The sequence below is a fragment of the Podarcis pityusensis genome (assembly GCF_964106645.2).
Source record: "Podarcis pityusensis genome assembly, chromosome: 2".
Classification (NCBI taxonomy): domain Eukaryota; kingdom Metazoa; phylum Chordata; class Lepidosauria; order Squamata; family Lacertidae; genus Podarcis; species Podarcis pityusensis.
In genome coordinates, this window is record NC_138029.1 from 112,846,351 (window position 1) to 112,866,837 (window position 20,487).

The following is a 20,487-nucleotide window of genomic DNA, read 5'->3' on the forward strand; positions in this document are numbered from 1 at the left end:
TCCAAATTATACATGTACATATCAAATAATCCAAATATTCTGCCAAATTATAATTTTTTAAATAGGACCTCCCATGCTTCATTAGGAGGAACTTCTCCTAATGAATTCTTCCATTAGGAAGAACTTCCTGACAGTAAGAGCTGTTCGACAGTGGAATTTGCTGCCAAGGAGTGTGGTGGAGTCTCCTTCTTTGGAGGTCTTTAAGCAGAGGCTTGACAACCATATGTCAGGAGTGCTCTGATGGTGTTTCCTGCTTGGCAGGGGGTTGGACTCGATGGCCCTTGTGGTCTCTTCCAACTCTAGGATTCTATGATTCTAAGTTTGGAGGGTTCTCATCATCTCATACTTCTACTGCTTTACATAGTCACTTCCGATGGTTCCTCTAATTCTTTCGGTTGTTAACCTTCCTTCTTTCACAGTCTCTGAGTTGTTCCCACAAGCAAGTTAAAACAAGCAATGATGCGTTTCTGTGTGGGTTTTATGTCTGTGATTCCCCTCTATTGTAGTGATCAGATGGGATCACTACGAGGAATTATAAAATATGCATCAAGCCATTGTGTTCACGATGAAAGCACTGCGTTGACCGGGTTTGATTCATTGACAATAATTTCTGATCAAATCCCACAAGCCTCTCCATCTCTGCCATTTGATTTCTCTACGCCTGACAGGCATGTATAAGCATTCTAAACACAGACTGGTTGTTCATCAGGCATCCTGGGTCATAAAGATAGTAGGTAGCTTCTTTGATGTAGCTATTGTTAGTTTTGTTAATCTTAGGGCCAGGAAGAAAGTTCACAAAGAGATGGTAAATACTGCCATCCCGCCTCTCCTGTTTACTCCTGTTTATGACCTCCGGGGTTTCCTAAAAGCATTCCTCCTTGCTTCCTATTTTATTTACTCTGGACTACTATGCATGCTCAAATTAGCTCTTTGTAGTTTTAACTTTTAACTTTGTCCCCACGTGGCGTTTTTTTGAAATGCTCAGAGGAAATCTGATTGGTTCTTACAAACACTGTGTAAAAAATTCTTTTGTGAATAAAACAACCTGGGCTGAAGGGTGGAGAGAATTATTATTATTATACGCACTCCTCCCAGAGTCTTGCTGTTCAAGCCTCGTCTGTATTTTATTAATCAGAGTCCAATCCTTCCTTGCTTTGGGAACGCTACACTCTAAGTTCGCAGCATCTCCTCACACGCTGGTGTTTCTGCCGAATCAATCCAAAGGTCTTTTTGTTGCTGGCAGCCGCCATCTTAACTCAGTTCCGATGAAATCAAGTCTAAGCGTTGGGGCCTGTTCTTAGCGCAACCGTGACTGTAGCACATCATTTACAGTCGTTGCGATCATTATTATGATCATTATCCCATTGCCTGTCACGCAAATGTGTTCCAGAGCAATTACGAATTTAGTAAGATACAAATAACGGCGAAACACATCCAAGTCATTTGGGAAAACGAAAACACAAAACCTACAAATGCTCACCCATCCATACTTATAAAAAGCACAAATCCTACCCACCGTAGTACAAGGGAAATAGACCTCATATCTCAATACTTTAATGGCCAAAAGTTCTGGGTGCCTACAAACAAGACTGTCGGTGCTACGCTGCGCTTCTGAGGAGACCATCTTGTATTGAGGTCTTTTCAGGTAACTTGACAACCTCCCTGACTTTGCAGTCCTAAGAAGGCAAGGGAGAAGAAAATAACAACATTGAAGGCCTATCAGACCACCAGCAGGGCACAACACCAGCTTGGTGGGTCGCTGGTTTCAGGTACAGCAGGCGGAAAACCAACAGATGCAGTCTTGGCATGGTGCCATAGGGAGGGGGGAAGCTTTACCTGTTGAGATACTAGAATTAAGGCAGAAACACTCTTTTTTTTTAAGTTCACACCTTTCATCCATGCCGCAACAGCCTGGATTTTACACGAAAGCGCTACACAGCTCTTGGAATAAATTACTAAGTTTATAGAGCCTGCCATGTTTTGGGTGCTGAATTTACTTTCTTCCTCTTCGGATAGCACAGAGCGCTCGCTGCCCTGTCTTGCTAGCGTGGGGGGGGGGGGGGCAAGGGAAGCTTCCAAAGGTTTCCTTTTTCTTTTTCCAGTTGCACCCCGTTTGAGAAGAGACTGTGAAGAATGCAGCAAAGGGTCCCTTTGGGCAGAGGCCTTTGGAAACTTGCCACCTCGGTCTCTCGGAGCAGCAGCCATATATGGTAGGAAGGGCGAAAGTCACCCGAAGTCTAAGCCTTTGTGTCTATCACAGCTTGAATGGCTAATGTGTCGTTATGGATATAGGTAGCCCCCCGGGCGTGGAGCAAGTTCAAGGGGCAAAACTCGGGCAGGCCGCTGGCCACGTTGGCTTCGCTTGTGGGGCGCTGGAAAGAGGACGAGGTCTCCAAGGGGCGGAAGGAGGTGGAGATGTGGCGCTTGTTGACTTGATCTAGGAGAGTGAAGGTGACCTGGGGGGGGGGGGAAGAGGGCAAAAGAAGGCATGTCTCTCAATTGCAAATCTCAAATCAATTGTAACCATCACAGCTTCCAAGTGGCCTTTCATACGTCGTTGGCAGTGTTAGATATATATGAGCTCATTGTCAAATGGAACCTTAAACCACAACGGCATGTCTAGGCACCGTCTTCCATGGAGTTTTTATTGTTATTATTATTATCATTTTTATACCGCTTTATATTTTTTTGGGGGGGGGATCTCAAAGCGGTTTGCAAAAACATTGAAACATCAAGTGGAACAATCCAGAATAAAACCAAATCCAGCTTCAAGGAAAATATTTCAGATCCTGCTCTAAAAAGGCAGCAACATTAGAAAAGAAACAATGATTTGATGTGCTATAAATATGCAACACCGGATGGCAGCAGAGAGCAGGAAATTTTTAATACGCTTTTTTCCATAGGGTTTTTGTTTTGTTTTGTTTTGTTTTGTTATAGCAACTCCCCTCAGCTCCAGCTAGTCAGGGATGATGGGAACTGGAGTCTAGCAATGCTTGGAAGGTTACAGGCTACACACCGCTGCCTTATGGTTCTTATTCAACTCTCCTATACCCCTAGTGGGACCATGTCCCAGAGGGACACGGGTGGCGCTGTGGGTTAAACCACAGAGCCTAGGACTTGCCGATCAGAAGGTCGGCGGTTCGAATCCCCGCAACGGGGTGAGCTCCCGTTGCTCGGTCCCTGCTCCTGCCAACCTAGCAGTTCGAAAGCACGTCAAAGTGCAAGTAGATAAATAGGTACCGCTCCAGTGGGAAGGTAAACGGTGTTTCCGTGCACTGCTCTGGTTCTCCAGAAGTGACTTAGTCGTGCTGGCCACATGACCCAGAAGCTGTACACCGGCTCCCTCGGCCAGTAAAGCGAGATCAGCGCCGCAACCCCAAAGTCGGTCACGACTGGACCTAATGGTCAGGGGTCCCTTTACCTTTACCTTTATACCCCAAGCAGAAAAGCCCCCGTACCTTGTGCCGGAAAGGCCACTTGAGATGGAAGTCATGTTCTCCTCTCATCAGAACGAGGAAAAGCGAGAGGTGGGTGCCTGCTCCTGCCCCGTCTCCGTTCAGGAACAGCTTGAGGCAGAGTTTGTAACCGTAGCGACTGGTGTAAAACGCTTTGGGGGCAAAAGGGAAGGAAACAGGTGGCGTCAAAAAGATGGGTCTGTCATTGAAAGTCTACTCAATATTGATCCAGAGCAAATTCCAATGCGTATCGTTGGCAGAGTAAAAACTGAAACACGTTGCAGGATTCCCCCAAAATACAGTGGTACCTCTGGATGCGAATGGGATCCGTTCCGGAGTCCCATTTGCATCCTGAAGCGAACGCAAACCGCAACTGCGCGGGTCATGATTAACCGCTTCTGCGCATGCGCGTGACATCATTTTGAGCGTCTGCGCATGCGTGAGCGGCGAAACCCGGAAGTAACGCGTTCCGTTACTTCCGCGTCGCCGCAGAGTGCAACCCGAAAATGCTTAACCTGAAGCACATTCAACCCAAGGTATGACTGTAGACCAGAGGCAATTATATTTCATCCAGCAGAGCTTTACTGAAGGCAAATGAGCAGAATGGTCACAAATCCAAAACGTTCAGGATTGGCACTGCCCATAAGAAATCCAGTTGCAGCAGACTTAACTTCAACTTACAATAGGTCTAAACCTTAACACTAAGCATGCTATGTACAGAACACCATACCAGAAGGAAGAGAGAGAGAAAGAAAGAAAGAAAGAAAGAAAGAAAGAAAGAAAGAAAGAGAAAGAAAGAAAGAGTGAAGCCCAAGCTCCTTCTGGCCTATTTTTATAGTCAGCATGACCTTGACAGAAGAGGTAGCAGAACCTGTTTAGGCCAGCTGTACTCAGCTTCTCTGAAAGCATAACTCAAACATCACGAGCCTTCTGCTTGTTTCTTTCACACAGAGAAGCTTCTAGAACCCTCTTGAATTAAGTAGAATAGGAAAGATCTCTACACATCAGATCAATACTTTCTGCACTAAGAATTGCAAACTGACAGGGTTATGGCACCCGAGTGGATAAACTTGGTTTGTCGCAAGCTGGGCTGGAGATGGAGAGGCACCATTGGTGCTGACTCACATCCCTTCCTTGCATCTCCCAAGTTGTATTTGAGAATGTTGTATTATTTTACTGTTGTTAGCCGCTCTGAGCCCGGCTTCGGCTGGGGAGGGCGAGATATAAATAAAATTTTATTATTATTATTATTAACATCAAGGCCATGTTCACACCACAGTCATGGCTTCCCCCATAGGATTCTGGGAGTTGTAGTTTTGTTAAGGGTCCTGGGTGTTGTTGGGGAACCCCTATTCTCCTCCCAGAGATACAGTTCCCAGAGTGGTTGAAGAAGAAGAAGAGTTTGGATTTGATACCCCGCTTTATCACTACCCTAGGGAGTCTCAAAGCGGCTCACATTCTCCTTTCCCTTCCTCCCCCACAACAAACCCTCTGTGAGGTGAGTGGGGCTGAGAGACTTCAAAGAAGTGTGACCGGCCCAAGGTCACCCAGCAGCTGCATGTGGAGGAGCGGGGAAGCGAACCCAGTTCCCCAGATTACGAGTCTACCGCTCTTAACCACTACACCACAGTTTAAGAACTGGCCCCTCTTCACAGGGGACGTTCTTACCAAACCAGAACCCCCCTTTGCATTTCTTTCCTCCTCGCGCTTTCAGGTCAACTCACTAGGGGAATACAGGGCAGGCCTGTTTCCTGTTTGCACCTCCTGCAGTCTGAGTCCCATCTCGGGGACTTTCCAAAAGAAACACCCGTCATACGTGGTTTGCTCCAAGACTTGGAGGCGGGATGCTAAGTTGCTGATCATCACATCCTTCAGGGTTAAGAGGGAGTCTTGTTGTTGCACCTGGAAGGAAATGAACGGAGTATTGTGAGGAAGCTGCCGTCTGTTTGAGTGCAAGGTGAACAGAACATAAAGCAAAAATGCTCATAGGGACATGAGAGGAGCTGCCTCAGACCATCTCAGTATTGTCTACACCAGGGTTCCCCAAACTTGGGTCTCCAGCTGTTTATGGACTACAACTCCCATCATCCCTAGCTAGTGGTCAGGGATGATGGGAACTGCAGTCCAAAAACGGCTGACTGGCAGCAGTTCTCTAGCCCTAACTAGAGGTGGTGGGCAAAATTTGTGCTCTGTCACTGAGCTCAAGGCTCTTCCTCCAAGTCTTTTGCATCAAATTATTCATACCTTCAGTAACGGAGGAATGGAGGAAGCTGCCTAATGCAGTCATATCATTGTTTCATCTGGACCAGTGTTTTGCAAAATAGTAATAATAATAATAATAGCCCTGTGCTACTCTATAAATTTCTGGAAACCGGACGTTTAAATAGCAGCATAAGAGTGTTTGCAAAAGGACTTCAAAGCACAGTGTCACCTGGTACCACTAAGCGCCAGGTGATTGACAGGTGGGCAGCCCCACCCACCTGTCAAATTTGACCCTCCAGGCATGGGAAGATAAGGCTCCTCAGCCTGCTGATGTAGCGGAGCTGCTTTGAGTGTTCCAGTAGTGCCCTTATAAATGCTAAGGAATAAAACCCTACACAAATCTGGAATGGAGTCCCTAAGGTGGTTGAATATGTGCCTTGTACGCCTCCTTTCGGCAACTCCTGCAGCCCAGCTGGTGCCAAAACTCTTGCTCTTCTTTCCTTTGGACCACATCAGCGAGGCTGAGAGCAGGGACTTGTCATCTGGCCAGCCCAGGACCTCCATACACACTGCCCAAGTTTGCGTTCCGAAATGGTCACTTTGCTAACGCAGCCGTTTGACTTCACCCCCGGAGACGCACTCCATTGTCTCCTAAGACAGATGGATGCCAACAAATGCTATATAACAATGGGTGTACCGTGCTATATTAGAAGCAAAAAAACTTGTTTTGATGAACTGGAAGAGCCGCAAAAAGATTCCATTGAGCACACGGATTGATAATATGGACAGATTAGCTACATACGAACGAATCGCATGTGGAAGCAAATTAAGACTGGATAAATATGAAGAAATCCGGAAGGAATATTAAAGCGATAAGGCGGATAGTGGTGGGAAGTGGGGGGGCGGGGGCGGAGAGAGAGGTGGGGAAATATTGTTAAAAAGGTGTAGTCATAGGTATACCAATGTATTCAAATCTGAAATGTCAAATTGTGTTATTAGTGTTATGGTGGTTTTTGTTGTATGTGGTTTTGCGGTTGTTGTTTGTATTGAGAAAATGATTAAACAAATTTTAAACAAAACAAAACAAATGCTAAATAACATTGCAGAAGGTCTGTTGTGGGGACAAGTGCATCCTTCTAGATATGGCCAGATATCCAGTTTGCACCAGCATAGCCAATGGTCAGGGAACAGGGGAGTCATAGCCCAAGAAAATCTGCAGGCCCATAGGCTCCCTGTTCCTACTCCAGTGTTTCCTGAGAGTGAATCCTAGTCTTTCCAAGCTGCGGTCTGCATGAGACTTTCTCCTACCTTCTCCTCCAGGTAAAGGATCCTGGCCATGGCTTCTCTGAGGGCATTTGCAGGGGCCTCCTCTCTCCTGCCCAGCTCCCGACTCAAAACCGAGACAATGTTCTCCAACGTCTTCTGCCGTGTTTCCAGCTCGCCCAGCTTCTGCTTACACGGAAGGTCAGACTTTAGCCTCTCCCACAGCTTGTCCAGACCCGATAACTGTTGCAAAGCCCCGAGCAGGTGAGAGTGCTGGGATGCCATGGTTCCATCTACTTGTTCGTCGTGAGCCTGCTGATATCGAAGGCTAACCTGCAGGAGAGCATCGCCCATTGTCATTTTGTTGTGTTTTTTTTAAAAGTATTTTTATTAAGCAATTTCAGCATAACAAAATATCAGTCCACATAATCAATCACATTATTTCCCCCCCTTCCCTCCCACCAAGGACTTCCCTCAGCTCCCCTCTCTGATTTCTTTGCACATTTTGTTCTCTGCATATTATAAAATTGTACATTTCCTTGCCTTATCTGTCCTGTGTTCAACTAATAAATTTGTGGGTGTTTATTCAAAACCTGTCAAGGAGTCCAAATAATTTTGTTGACTTTTTAAGTAATTTGTAAAAAGTTTCCATTCTCCCTTGACGTCACTGTTGTCCTTTTCACGCAGTTTATATGTTAATTTGGCCAATTCCGCATAGCTTATCAATTTTTCTTGCCACTGTTCTTTCGTTGGGATTTCCTCATTCTTCCATCCTTGTGCTAACAAGACTCTTGCCACTGCTGTAGCATACATAAATAAGTTCTTTATTTTTCTTGGCAGGTCTTGTCCTACAATCGCTAACTAAAATGTTTCTGTTTTTTTTTTTTACAAATGTCAAATTAAAATTTTTTTTCAATTCATTATATATCATTTCCCAATTTTTTTTAACTTCTCTGCATTCCCACCACATATGATAAAAAGTCCCTTCTTTTTCTTTACATTTCCAACATGTGTTTGACCCAGTTTTATACATTTTTGCTATCTGTACTGGTGTTCTATACCATCTATACATCATTTTCATATAGTTTTCTTTCAAAAGAGAACAGTCTGCAAATTTTAAAACTATTTCCCTCAGTTTTCCCCAGTCCTCAAATTGCATATTATGTCCTATATATTGTGCCCATTTGATCATGGCTAATTTGACCTCCTCATCTTTTGTTTCCCATTCTAGCAAGATACTACAGTGGTACCTCGGGTTAAGAACTTAATTCGTTCTGGAGATCCATTTTTAACCTAAAACTGTTCTTAACCTGAGAACTTTAGCTAATGGGGCTTCTGTACTCATCCTGAAGCAAAGTTCTTAACCTGAGGTACTATTTCTGGGTTAGCGGAGTCTGTAACCTGAAGCGTCTGTAACCCGAGGGACCACTGTATATGCTTTCTTCAGCAGCTTCACTTCTTCTATAACTTCCTTTTGAAATCTAGAAGTTGTATAACGAAACCCTTTCTTGTTTTTGTTTTTGTTTTAATATTTTATTAAGGGTTTTCTTGTTTTACAGTGTAAGTGTAACGCCTCGTATTTTTCCCCCCATATAACATTTTTACAAATCCGTTTCATTTGTTGAGGCATTAGGGGGAGAAGAAAAAAAAGGGGGGGAAAGAAAGGGGGTGGAGGGAGGGGAGATGGATGGGGGTGGGGTCGGGTAGCGGTGTTTCTATTATGCTCAATGTATGTGGAGTTTGGCGTCAGCGTGCTTGTGTTGTTCACTTGTGTTCCTTTGGTGGTGAGAGAGGTTGGGGTTGTCTTCCTTGTACATCTCATCTAATTGTCTATAGTGTAACCAACTCTGAAAACGATCTTTTATTTCCTCATAATCTTTTAATTTCCTTCTTGATCCTTCAGCAAATCTCTATAGGTAGGCCACTTCCCTTTTCCGCCAAGCGGTTTAAGTAACGAAGCTTCAATTGGTGAAGTCATAATTATAATAATAATTTATTATTTATACCCCGCCCATCTGGCTGGGCTTCCCCAGCCACTGTCTTTTGTTCTATTTTTTTGTCCACCAAGGTGTTTTTTTGTTCTATTAGATCTTTATATCTCTCCCACACCCTCATTAGTGACAAGATGGCTCCTGCCTCTCCCCAGCTGTAGAGCGGCCATGGGCGCTGCTTGCACGCCATCCACACTGCCTCTCGCACGGCAACCGTACAGGATGCTGCACATGCACACTCCATACGGTCTGCCCTGTCCCAGGTGCCGGAGAGGGTTCCTCCGCAACTGCCTACAGCCATTTATTTGTGTTCGCAGGGAGGAGAAGTGTATCTATCTATCTATCTATCTATCTATCTACCTATCATCTATCTATCATCTACAGTGGTGCCCCGCAAGACGAATGCCTCGCAAGACGGAAAACCCGCTAGACGAAAGGGTTTTCCGTTTTTCGATGCGCTTCGCAAGACGAATTTCCCTATGGGCTTGCTTCGCAAGACGAAAACGTCTTGCGAGTCTTGCGATTTTTTCCCGCTTCCCCCCCCCTTTTTCTAAGCCGCTAAGCCGCTAATAGCCTTTTAGCCGCTAAGCCGCTAAGCCTTTAATAGCCGCTAAACCGCTAATAGCGCTAATCCGCTAATCCGCTAATAGGGTTGCTTCGCAAGACGAAAAAACCGCTAGACGAAGAGACTTGCGGAACGGATTATTTTCGTCTTGCGAGGCACCACTCTATCTATCTGTCTATCTATCATCTATCTATCTATCTAATCTGTTATGTATTCAGTGGTTTGTGTTTGCCTGAGCTTGAGTCTGGACTACGGATTCTGAGCCCCTGTGTTCTGATTCAATACATGATATCCAATCACAGAACATTTCAGGATTTGGGTCTCTGCCTCTGGCCCTTAAACTCTGACTTATGATTTGCAGCTTGGAAGTTTAGTCAGCCAATCACGTTGGGAGTGGGAGTGGCCCAGGCCTTCAGAAATGTCTATAAGCAGTTGCTTTGCCCCTGTTGTCCAGTTCTGTTTGTTCAATAAAGGTTCTTGCTCTTATCACTGTGTCTTGTCTCATGGGGACCCACCTACACCTACACCTACCTACAGCCAGTGTGGTGTAGTGGTTAAGAGCGGTAGACTCGTAATCTGGTGAACCGGGTTTACATCCCCGCTCCTCCATATGCAGCTGCTGGGTGACCTTGGGCTAGTCACACTTCTCTGAAGTCTCTCAGCCCCACAGAGTGTTTGTTGTGGGGGAGGAAGGGAAAGGAGAATGTTAGCTGCTTTGAGACTCCTTCGGGTAGTGATAAAGTGGGATATCAAATCCAAACTCTTCTTCTTCTACCTACCTACCTACCTACCTACCATCTATCATCTCCTTAAGACCCACCTTGTCAAAATGGGTGAGGAGCTCAATTCCTTTCTCCTTCAGGCATTCCGGTGAGGACATTTCACAGCTGCAAGGCAAGAAAGTAAAGAAAAGAAAGGTCAAGACCACTCCCACCAACTCAGGCCTACATAGTCCAATATCCTGCTTCTCACAGTGGCCAACCTGATACTTTGAGCAAGAGAAGAAGAAAATGCCCATCTCTTATTGTCTGACAGTATGGTGCCTCTGAGGCTCCACTTAGCTCTTGTGGCCATTGGCCTGCATCAGCAACTGGTGCGGTGGCAGCAGGGCCAGCCCAAGACATTCTGTCGCCTGAGGTGAACCAAAAAATGGCGTCCCACCTCTCTGCCAGGGAAGAAGGGGACAACCTCCACTTCCCTCAGTGGAGTTAGGCTCCAGCCTTTTTTCTGGATCGAAAATTGCCGGACCTGTAGTATGTTCCCATCGATATTATGCGTCACCACCTCTCTACTACCCGTGTTGACAGTTGATATCTTTCCAGGGCTCTGGGAAGTTACTTCCATTGTTATGTTTGTTTCAGAGCTCTGGTTCGAGGTTTCCTTCTCAGATACAGACTGGGGCTTTGCCTTGATTGTTCCTACTTTGCCTTTCTCTTTACTGCCCCTTGAGGTGGATATATTTAAGCCCTAGAAGTCTTCCAAGCTAAACCCCTAGCACAGCTACTATATGAGGCTCAGATTTGGACCACCTTAGCACTTTGGAAACTGCTCAATCAAAGTTTCTAAGGCAGATTTTTTCCTGTACCGCCATGCGTCCCAAACGCATCATTGAGACTGGAGGCAAGTCTCCCTTCTGTAGAAGTACGGACTTGGCAAAGAACTCTTAACTTCTGGCTCCGCCTAAACTCAAATCCCCCCCGGTTTACTATCCCTGGTACTTCAAGACTCTCATAAAAGTGCCTGGCTTAAAACCGTCTATCAAAAACTCTTGTGTCCTATCCCCACAACACCTACTCACCATGGGCCCTACTAAAGCAAACAGTCTAACTGGTCAACGTCTAAAAGATATCGAGCATCAGAACAACCTGGCCACTATAAGGAAATTCTGCCCTTGGTATGTTCATTTTCCACCTCTCCGTTTTGATTCTCTGGCCCCATATCTGCACAAACTTCTTGTCCCAAAATACAGATGTGCTTTTACACTTGCAAGACTGGATGTTTTGCCATCTGCGGTACTTGAGGGTCGTTTCCAAAAGATCCCGCCTGAGAAACGTCTTTGCCCCTGTGGAGATGGTAGCACTGAAACAGCGGCACACGTCCTCCTGTCTTGTACTCTCTACAAAGACCTGAGGTATGAGATCATCACCCCGCTCTTACTAACCATCCCAGGGCACTCAACCACTGCCACAATGTCCTTTTCTTATATCAGATCAAAATGAGCAGATAACAGCAAAGGTTGCTAGGTTCGTAGCCGGGGCAATCAGAATAAGGGCCACTAGCTGATTCAGGACTTTACATTGTGCTCTTATATCAAATTTCGTTTTCTGCGCACACTGTAATGTTTTACTGTTGCTATGGCCATTGGCTAATGCGAATAAAGTTTTATCTATCTATCAATAGAGTTAGACTGCCGGCCGTGTTGCCAGATTCCTTTCCGTTCAGCCGCTGCCAGAGGTTTTTAACTGCCACAAGCGCAGTATAGGGTTGATCCTCTGCAAATGATTACAGCCATTTTGCATCCCCTCCCTGGCTCCCACTGTTGTACCTGGGAGTCTCGCTTTGGGTTCCCCCTTGTTTTTAGTTACTCAGGCTGCAGTTCAAACATTCTGGGTTTCCCCCAACATTCCTGCCAGTCATGCGAGGAGATCACAGTTTCTCCCCCCAGACGCAGCCAACGTTTATTCCACTCAGCTTTGTCACCGGATGACATCAAGTGTCAGGGATTTTTTTTTTCTGTGGTCAGGGGGGAGAGAGCCCCAGGGGAACCCCACTTCTGAGATGTGCAGGGGAGGGGAAGAAGTGGGTGGCTGGATGGATGGATGTAATTCCCCAGCTTTCAGGAAGAAGAAAGGGCCTCATGCAAGCTGAGAATGGCATTTTCCAGAGTGGGAAGGGGGAGAGTCGCTCGGACCACGTTTACGACCATACATTTAAAGTGCCGTGATGCCACTTCTATTAATTATTATTATTATTATTATTATTATTATTATTATTATTGATTCGTATGCCATCCTATACCCGTAGGCCAAAGTTACAATATATGAAGCACAAAATACACAATCAAAATAACAAAAGCACAAAGTGCATAATCAAAATAATAAAAGCACAAAATACAGGGTGAGTCTTTTAAAAGAAGTCCCGTGGAACATGTGCACTGTGTATCCATGGGGCCTCTTTTAAGGGACTCGCCCTGTGCATAATCAGAATAATCCAAGCACAATCAAAATAATCCAAACAATTAACCATACAGTGGTACCTCGGGTTAAGAATTTAATTAATTCTGGAGGTCCGTTCTTAACCTGAAACTGTTCTTAACCTGAGGTACCGCTTTAGCTAATGGGGTCTTCTGCTGTGGCTGTGCCGCCACGCGATTTCTGTTCTCATCCTGAAGCAAATAGACATCTATTCCTCTCCCGTTCCCAGAGCTTCCCGTGAAGAGGAATTGAATGTTAAACCACTCTGGGAATACCCAGCCCTACGTGTTGTGGAAATGCTGAGGTTGAAACTTGCCCCCCTCCCACACTTAATTCAACTCCTAGCTTCGCCCCGGACTGCGGTTTCCAGCTGCAGTCTTGTCACACGAGGATTTGAACAATTGGTGGCGTTCCTTTGAGCATGTGCAAAGTATTTTCTCTTTGCCACCGTGTAGCCACTGGGAGTTCTTTAATTGCCAGGCAAAAGCATTCTTTCATTACCCAGGCTTTAGGCCCTTCATCCAAAGGATTTTAAAGTGTTTTGGGCCTCTTGTTGGTGGGACAGGTCTCATCAATTGCAATCCGTCCCAAATTTAGTTTTTGAGAAGGAGGAGGGAGGGGCAGAGCTGATTCTGCGGCCGTGCTCCCACCGAAAAGCTGTACAGTGGTCCCTCGGGTTACAGACGCTTCAGGTTACAGACTCAGCTAATCCAGAAATAGTACCTCGGGTTAAGAACCTTACCTCAGGATGAGAACAGAAATTGCGCGGCGGCGGCAGCGGGAGGCCCCATTAGCTAAAGTGGTACCTCTGGTTAAAAACAGTTTCAGGTTAAGAACGAATTAAGTTCTTAACCCGAGGTACCACTGTACCTGTAAATTCTGGCTTAGATGTGGATATTTTAGGAGGAAAGGAGAGCGAAGGGCATAACTGCAGGTACTCCAAAACCATTTTCTTTTTCTTTCGCACATTTATGTCCTGCCTTTTTCCATCATAAAATTCAAGGCTGTATGCATGAGTTTCCCAGGCAGTCTCCCCATCCAAGCTCTGACCGGACACAAACCCCTTTAAGCTTCAGGGAGGCAGCTGTCGCCAGCGCTGCTGGTGTAGTGGTATCATGCAAGATTCCCATTCTTGCGACCCGGGTTCGATTCCCGGGCAGCGCACAAAGCATTTTACGTTTTTTTTTGGGGGGGGGACTAAGCAAGGTGGCTGTCATCGTGGGTCCTCGAACCATGCCCCCTCTTTATCCCACAGCTGAGCCATCCCACCGAAGGCAGTCTCTTGGACCTTTGAGGGGCAGTAGGTCACTGGTAGGCAGCCCTGTTTAGGGAAGTTTTTAATATTTAATGCTGTACTGTTTTTAACATTTGATTGGGAGCCGCCCTGAGTGGCTGGGGAAACTCAGCCAGTTGGGCAGGGTATAAATAAATTATTATTTGTTTGTTTGTTTGTTTGTTATTACTGGTAGATCATCTCCTTTGCATGCAGGTTCTATTCCTGAAATCTGCCACAGGCAGCTCAGCATGGCGCTGATAAGGCCAAGGCTGCAGGTTTGATCCTCATAGGGGAAAGTCGTACATTTATCATATTTTCTTTCATGTTTTTAATACTCTGTTGGGAGCCGCCCAGAGAGGCTGGGGAAACGCAGCCAGATGGGCAGCGTATAAATAATAAATTGTTCTTGTTGTTATTATTATTATTATTACAGTGGTACCTCGGGTTACATATGCTTCAGGTTACAGACTCCGCTAACCCAGAAATATTACCTCGGGTTAAGAACTTTGCTTCAGGATGAGAACAGAAATCGTGCTCCGGCAGCGCAGCAGCAGCAGGAGGCCCCATTAGCTAAAGTGGTGCTTCAGGTTAAGAACAGTTTCAGGTTAAGAACGGACCTCCGGAACGAATTAAGTATTTAACCCGAGGTACCACTGTATGCCTGTCTTGCAGGGGGTTGGACTAGATGATCCTCAGGGTTGCTTCCAACTCTACAATTCTGCGATTATATGTCCCAGTAGGGCTGGGAGAGACTGCCGCTCAAAACCCTAGAGAACCACTAATGCAGCAGAAAATGCTGAGTTGATGGACCGGTTGCCCGGGCTTCCCTAAGACACAGGCAGCTAAAAACTCCTGCCTTCCCACCCCGCTTTCCATCAAGAACATAAGAACACTGGATCAGGCCAAAGACCCCTTTGCTCCAGCATCCTTCTTCTCACAGTGGCCAACCAGATAAAATAAGCGTAGAATTGCTGGGTTTGAAAGGACCCCAGGGGTCATCTAGTGACTAGGATATTATAGCAAACTTTTTCAGCAGGGGGTCGGTCCACCGTCCCTCAGACCTTGTGGGGGGCCGGACTATATTTTGGGGGGAAATAATGAATGAATTCCTTTGCCCCTCAAATAACCCAGAGATGCATTTTAAATAAAAGGACACATTCTACTCTTATAAAAACACGCTGATTCCCGGACTGCCCCCAGGCCGGATTTAGAAGGCAATTGGGCCGGATCCGGCCCCCGGGCCTTAGTTTGCCTACCCATGATCTAGTCCAACCCTCTACAGTGCAGAAATCTTTTCCCCAACACAGGGCTCAAACCCACAACCCAGAGGTTAAGAGCCTCTTCTTCTACTGGCTGAGCTATCCGGGGAAACCCGCAAGCGGGATTCAAGCACAAGACCCCTCTCCCTCGCCATGGTTTCCAGCAGAAACCTGACTGCCACGAGCATGAAGACAGAGCATTGGGCACTGCGGCTATTAGCCATGGATAGACGTATCCTCCATGAATTCACCCAATCTTCTTTTAAAGCCGTCCAAAATGGGGGCCATCGCTGCTTCATGTGGCAGTGAGTTCCGTAGTTCCGACTTTGTGACCCATGAAAGAAGCACTTTCTTTTATCTGTCCCGAATCTTCGAACCTTCAGCCTCGTTGGATGTTCACGAGGCCTAGCGTCGGGAGGGAGGGAGGTGAAAAAACTCTCTATGCTTACACAATGCTAGAAACCTCTACAGCGGTTCTCAACCTGTGGGTCCCCAGATGTTGTTGGACTACAACTCCCATCATCCCTGAGGTCTGGGATTGCTAGCTAGGGGTGATGGGAGTTGTAGTTCTTTTTTAATTTTTTATTTCTAATTCACAGATAATTCCTTTTCCCATCACCGTCCACCACCCCTCACCCCACCTTTGTGTTAGACTTCCAATCTACTCAATTGCAATTTCTTTCCACTTCTATTACTTTCTTTCACGCACCTTTAACCTAATTTCATGCTTCTTTTTCTGTTACACATTGTTATCCGTCTTATTTAGTATTTCAGTATTTAAAACGGAACTTGTTTATTCTAATAGGAGTTCTGGAAGGTGTTTAAAGGATACTTGCAAAACCATATTGAAAATTCGGGAGTTGTAGTTCAAGAACATCTGGGGACCCACAGTTTGAGAAAGGCTGCTAGCGTGTCACCTGTCGCTTGCCTTTTCTCTCGTCTGAAAAGTCACCCCTGCTGAAATCCATCCACCCTCCAGCCCTGAAAACAATGTTGTATGTCGCCTTCCCCTCCTGCCACCAACCATGTACCTCATTGTCTTCCTGGGTCCTGCAGATGCCCGTCATGTGCCGCTCTCTTTCTGAAGCTTTCTGGCTTCCCATCTGAAAGCAGGACGAAGTTTTCCCCCTCCCTTGGATGTACCCAAGCAGAGCGGGCCGGGAAAGCTGATTGGTTGGCCGCGGAGGCTGTCACAGCTGCTGGGTGGGGGAATCCCAGAGTCGGGGAGGAAGTCCAAGGTAAGTCATCATGCCAAATCAAAATCAGAACTGAAAACAAAGAGCGCTTTCGATTTAACTTGCTCAGCCAGCTTCAGAAGGGTGGTAAGTAACTCGTTGGGGGAAAGCCACATGCGTTGCGTGCCGAATTGCAGAATCACAGAGTTGGAAGGGACCCCACGGCTGAGAATGTCCCCTGCCTGAAGCTCTGGAGAGCTGCTGCCAGTCAGTGCCAGACAACACTAAGATAGATGGACCAGTGCTGTGGCTCAGTATAAGGACTGTGTGGCAAGATTTCACATTTCTACCCTGGTTTATTTAATTACCCTGAAATAATGGTGTTATAGGGACGCAGGTGGCGCTGTGGTCTAAAGCATGGAGCCTAGGACTTGCCGATCAGAAGGCTGGCGGTTTGAATCCCTGCAATGGGGTGAGCTCCTGTTGTTCAGTCCCAGCTCCTGCCAACCTAGCAGTTCAAAAGCGTGTCAAGGGCAAGTAGATAAATAGGTACCGCTCCAGTGGGAAGGTAAACGGCGTTTCTGTGCGCTGCTCTGGTTCACCAGAAGCGGCTTAGTCATGCTGGCCACATGACCCGGAAGCTGTCTGCGGACAAACGCCGGCTCCCTCAGCCTATAGAGCGAGATGAGCGTGCAACCCCAGAGTCGTCCGCGACTGGACCTAGTGGTCAGGCGTACCTTTACCTTTACCTTTAATGGTGTTATAAGAAAAAACTGCTAATGTAATGCAGGGGTAATTTAATCTGGAGCATGGATCAGATACTCGGGTGATTCTCAAACGGCAGGTGCTTCCCTCCCCGTCCCCTCAAAGCTAAAACGTAGGGGAATGGCTCACGTGGAACACTTTGAAGCCCAGGATGGTTGTTCTGGCTGTCTCAGTTCGAAGAGTATATTGCAGGGTTTGGAAAACAGGTTCCGAAAAAATGATCAAGGGGATGGAGGAAAGCATTTGGGGGCTTTTTACTTTCGAGAAAAGGGGAAGAGGTGACTTGCTGGAATGGGAGACAATGGAGAAGGAATATGCCTTTGGGTGTGGGTGAAGTCAAGCTCCTTAGGTTTACCGGCTAAAATATTTGCATCTCAAGCGACCTTTAAAAGCGCAAATTGATTTTAATCCGGTCAGTTGGCAACCTTAAGTTTACTCACCCCCTCACCTGCCTGGGACAGCTGTGAACCGGGTAAAATATAAATATCTCCAGGATCGAGAAGGAGGAAGGTGGGGAAAGTCCCTCAGGTCAGAAAAGCAGAAGCAGGAAGTGAGAAAAGGAAGCTTTGGTGGTAAATTTCAGGTGATCTCTCGTCCCCCATCTGTTGCCACATTTGCTGTCATCATCGTATGACCTACTTGTCGACCAGAGGGACTCCCCGCCTCAGGACAACTGCAAATTTCCAGGCCCTGCTGAAACGCACATGCCTACATTCTGAGCTGGGGGAGGGGGAGGAAACTCTCAACCACATGGAAAGAAAATCTAAAAGGGAGTCAAGAAACCCCCATTGTGGTCATACATTGTGGTCAGCAATGACTTACTTGTGGGCGGAAGGTGAATTTCTAGATGTAACCAGACAGCCTGAGCCCCTGAATCTAAGCATTTAATAACAGCAACAAGAAGGGAGATTTTCCTCCCTCGAAAGCAGTGCTTCTTAACATGTTTTGGGTCATGGACTCCTTTGAGAATCTCGTGAAAGCTATGGACACACACACACCGCATACAGATACTGTGATAAGAATTTTAAAGTCATAGATGTATAATAAATGTTCATAAATGTACCAGCCAAGCATGTACAGTGGTACCTCGGGTTATATACGCTTCAGGTTACAGACTCCGCTAACCCAGAAATAGTACCTCGGGTTAAGAACTTTGCTTCAGGATGAGAACAGAAATTGTGTTCTGGTGGTGTGGCGGCAGCGGGAGGCCCCATTAGCTAAAGTGGTGCTTCAGGTTAAGAACAGTTTCAGGTTAAGAACGGACCTCTGGAACGAATTAAGTACTTAACCCGAGGTACCACTGTACATAGATCAGCATAGGAAGACCGACTTGAAACCATTTTTGATTCCCAAACTGACCAAATGTTTTCTCTGCAAGGTCAAAGGAAAATGGAAAAGCCTCCCCATTGTCTTTTCCTTCACAAATCCTGCCTTAAGGGTATGTCTGTCTGTGTTTGAATAGGGTGAGCCTGTGACCTGGCTCAGGAACTAAGTATTTATCATGACAAAAGACTGTCCAGGCTCCCCAGGGAATCCAATCAAGTGAGCATTAACAGGTAACCTGCCAGACAAGATAAACAATACACTCTGATGTAGGTATGATGTATCTGGGGTGATGGTCTTGGGTTACACCCCTTCTGTAATGAATGGAGGGGTGGTCTGGAGCTCCAGGGCAGGGAATTTAAAATGTCTATATAAGGGTAGGCACACCTTTGTTCTGGATTCCTCCTTCTTTCCTGCGTGTGAGGGGAGCACCCTGTTGCAACAGCTCAATAAAGATCAGGCTTATTAGCTGCTTTGCTTCTCAATATTCTCTGGTTGGCCTCTGTTATTTTCTCCTACCAAGAGGCAACCTATGTAAGGACTCTATATGGGCTCTTGGATACCCCATAAGGGAAAAGGGCAGATTTTTGTTTACAAGAATACATACACAGAGAATTTTGCAGACCATTAATTTTATTGCATTGGGAATTTATTTTTTTTAATACACCTGGACTTCCTGTAGCCCATCCATAGACACTTACGCCAGGGGTTCATGAAGCGCAGATTAAGAACCCCAGCTAAAAAGGGGGAAATTCATATTTAGAATCCTGATCTGAAGGCATACCAGTAAGGCATATAAGTGGCAACTGCAACAAAATGTTGCAGTGTGCAGTGCTCCTGTTTAGGGTTCCAGACAAACTAGCACCCTGGTTTTCTATTCATTTCACATTCAGCATTTTTATAGTCCTAACTGTGCTTTTTGGGGGGTGGGGAGGAGGTTTCTTCCTTATGGTTCTTCTGAAGGGCAGCGATGACAAATGGTTAGAGGCATCACACACTGTTCACTGTAACAGAGCATTGGAAAGATAATGTTTGGCTGCTTGATTCCCCAGGAACAAATCTGGGCTCTTAGAAATAAGGTTTTTTTCCCCCAAAGCTTGAGGTTTTGTGAACTGGTCTTGCTGATAGAAAGTTAGCCTTGGTGCCCTTTTTAAATTCATTTTCACAAAAGGTATTTGAAGCTTAATGGTTGCATTAATCAGTTAATTATAGGTGGGCTTTCTCACTCTCTCTTGTTATGTATTTTGTGCTTTTATTTTGTGCTTCTCTGTTGAAAACTGCCTTGCGGTCTTTGAATGAATGATTTTATGATTCTATGATTTAATCCCTCTGTTTGGCCCTGCAGATTCACTGCTGCAACCCCATTTTAGCCCACGGAACATCACAATCGCACACCCATTGTGATGCCTGGACTTTCTAATGATGGTTTCGTCTAGTTTCGTCTGTTCTGTTTGCAGAGGGCCTTCTTGGTGGTGGCGCCCGCCCTGTGGAATGCCCTCCCATCAGATGTCAAGGAAATAAACAACTATCTGACTTTTAGAAGACATCTGAAGGCAGCCCTGTTCAGGGAAGCTTTTAGTGTGTGATGTTCTGTTGTTGTTGTTTAGTCGTTTAGTCGTGTCCGACTCTTCGCGACCCCATGGACCAGAGCACGCCAGGCACTCCTGTCTTCCACTGCCTCCCGCAGTTTGGTCAAACTCATGCTGGTAGCTTCGAGAACACTGTCCAACCATCTCGTCCTCTGTCGTCCCCTTCTCCTTGTGCCCTCCATCTTTCCCAACATCAGGGTCTTTTCCAGGGAGTCTTCTCTTCTCATGTGGTGGCCAAAGTATTGGAGCCTCAGCTTCAGGATCTGTCCCTCCAGTGAGCACTCAGGGCTGATTTCCTTCAGAATGGATAGGTTTGATCTTCTTGCAGTCCATGGGACTCTCAAGAGTCTCCTCCAGCACCATAATTCAATGTTCTGTTTGATGTTCTATTGTGCTTTTAATTCTGTTGGGAGCCGCCCAGAGTGGCTGG

At 46.1% G+C, this 20,487-nt stretch overlaps 1 protein-coding gene across 3 annotated transcripts; it reads right to left on the reverse strand.

The window, feature by feature from the left end:
* Positions 1 to 908: 908 nt before the first annotated feature.
* On the reverse strand, positions 909 to 16,322 carry LOC308470007 (TNF receptor-associated factor 2-like). Of its 3 annotated transcripts, none has more exons than XM_080993205.1 (6): positions 16,237 to 16,322; positions 10,297 to 10,363; positions 6,966 to 7,253; positions 5,180 to 5,357; positions 3,459 to 3,607; positions 909 to 2,456 (listed from the first exon to the last, which is right to left on the reverse strand). In XM_080993205.1, exons 1-6 carry the CDS (start codon positions 16,239 to 16,241, stop codon positions 2,238 to 2,240), a joined length of 906 nt encoding a protein of 301 aa, XP_080849331.1. In that variant the 5' UTR covers positions 16,242 to 16,322; the 3' UTR covers positions 909 to 2,237. The 3 variants fall into 3 exon arrangements, with proteins under 3 accessions (XP_080849331.1, XP_080849330.1, XP_080849332.1); XM_080993204.1 differs by lacking the exon at positions 16,237 to 16,322 and adding an exon at positions 11,458 to 11,664; XM_080993206.1 differs by lacking the exon at positions 16,237 to 16,322 and adding an exon at positions 11,006 to 11,663.
* Between the last annotated feature and the right edge of the window lie 4,165 nt (positions 16,323 to 20,487).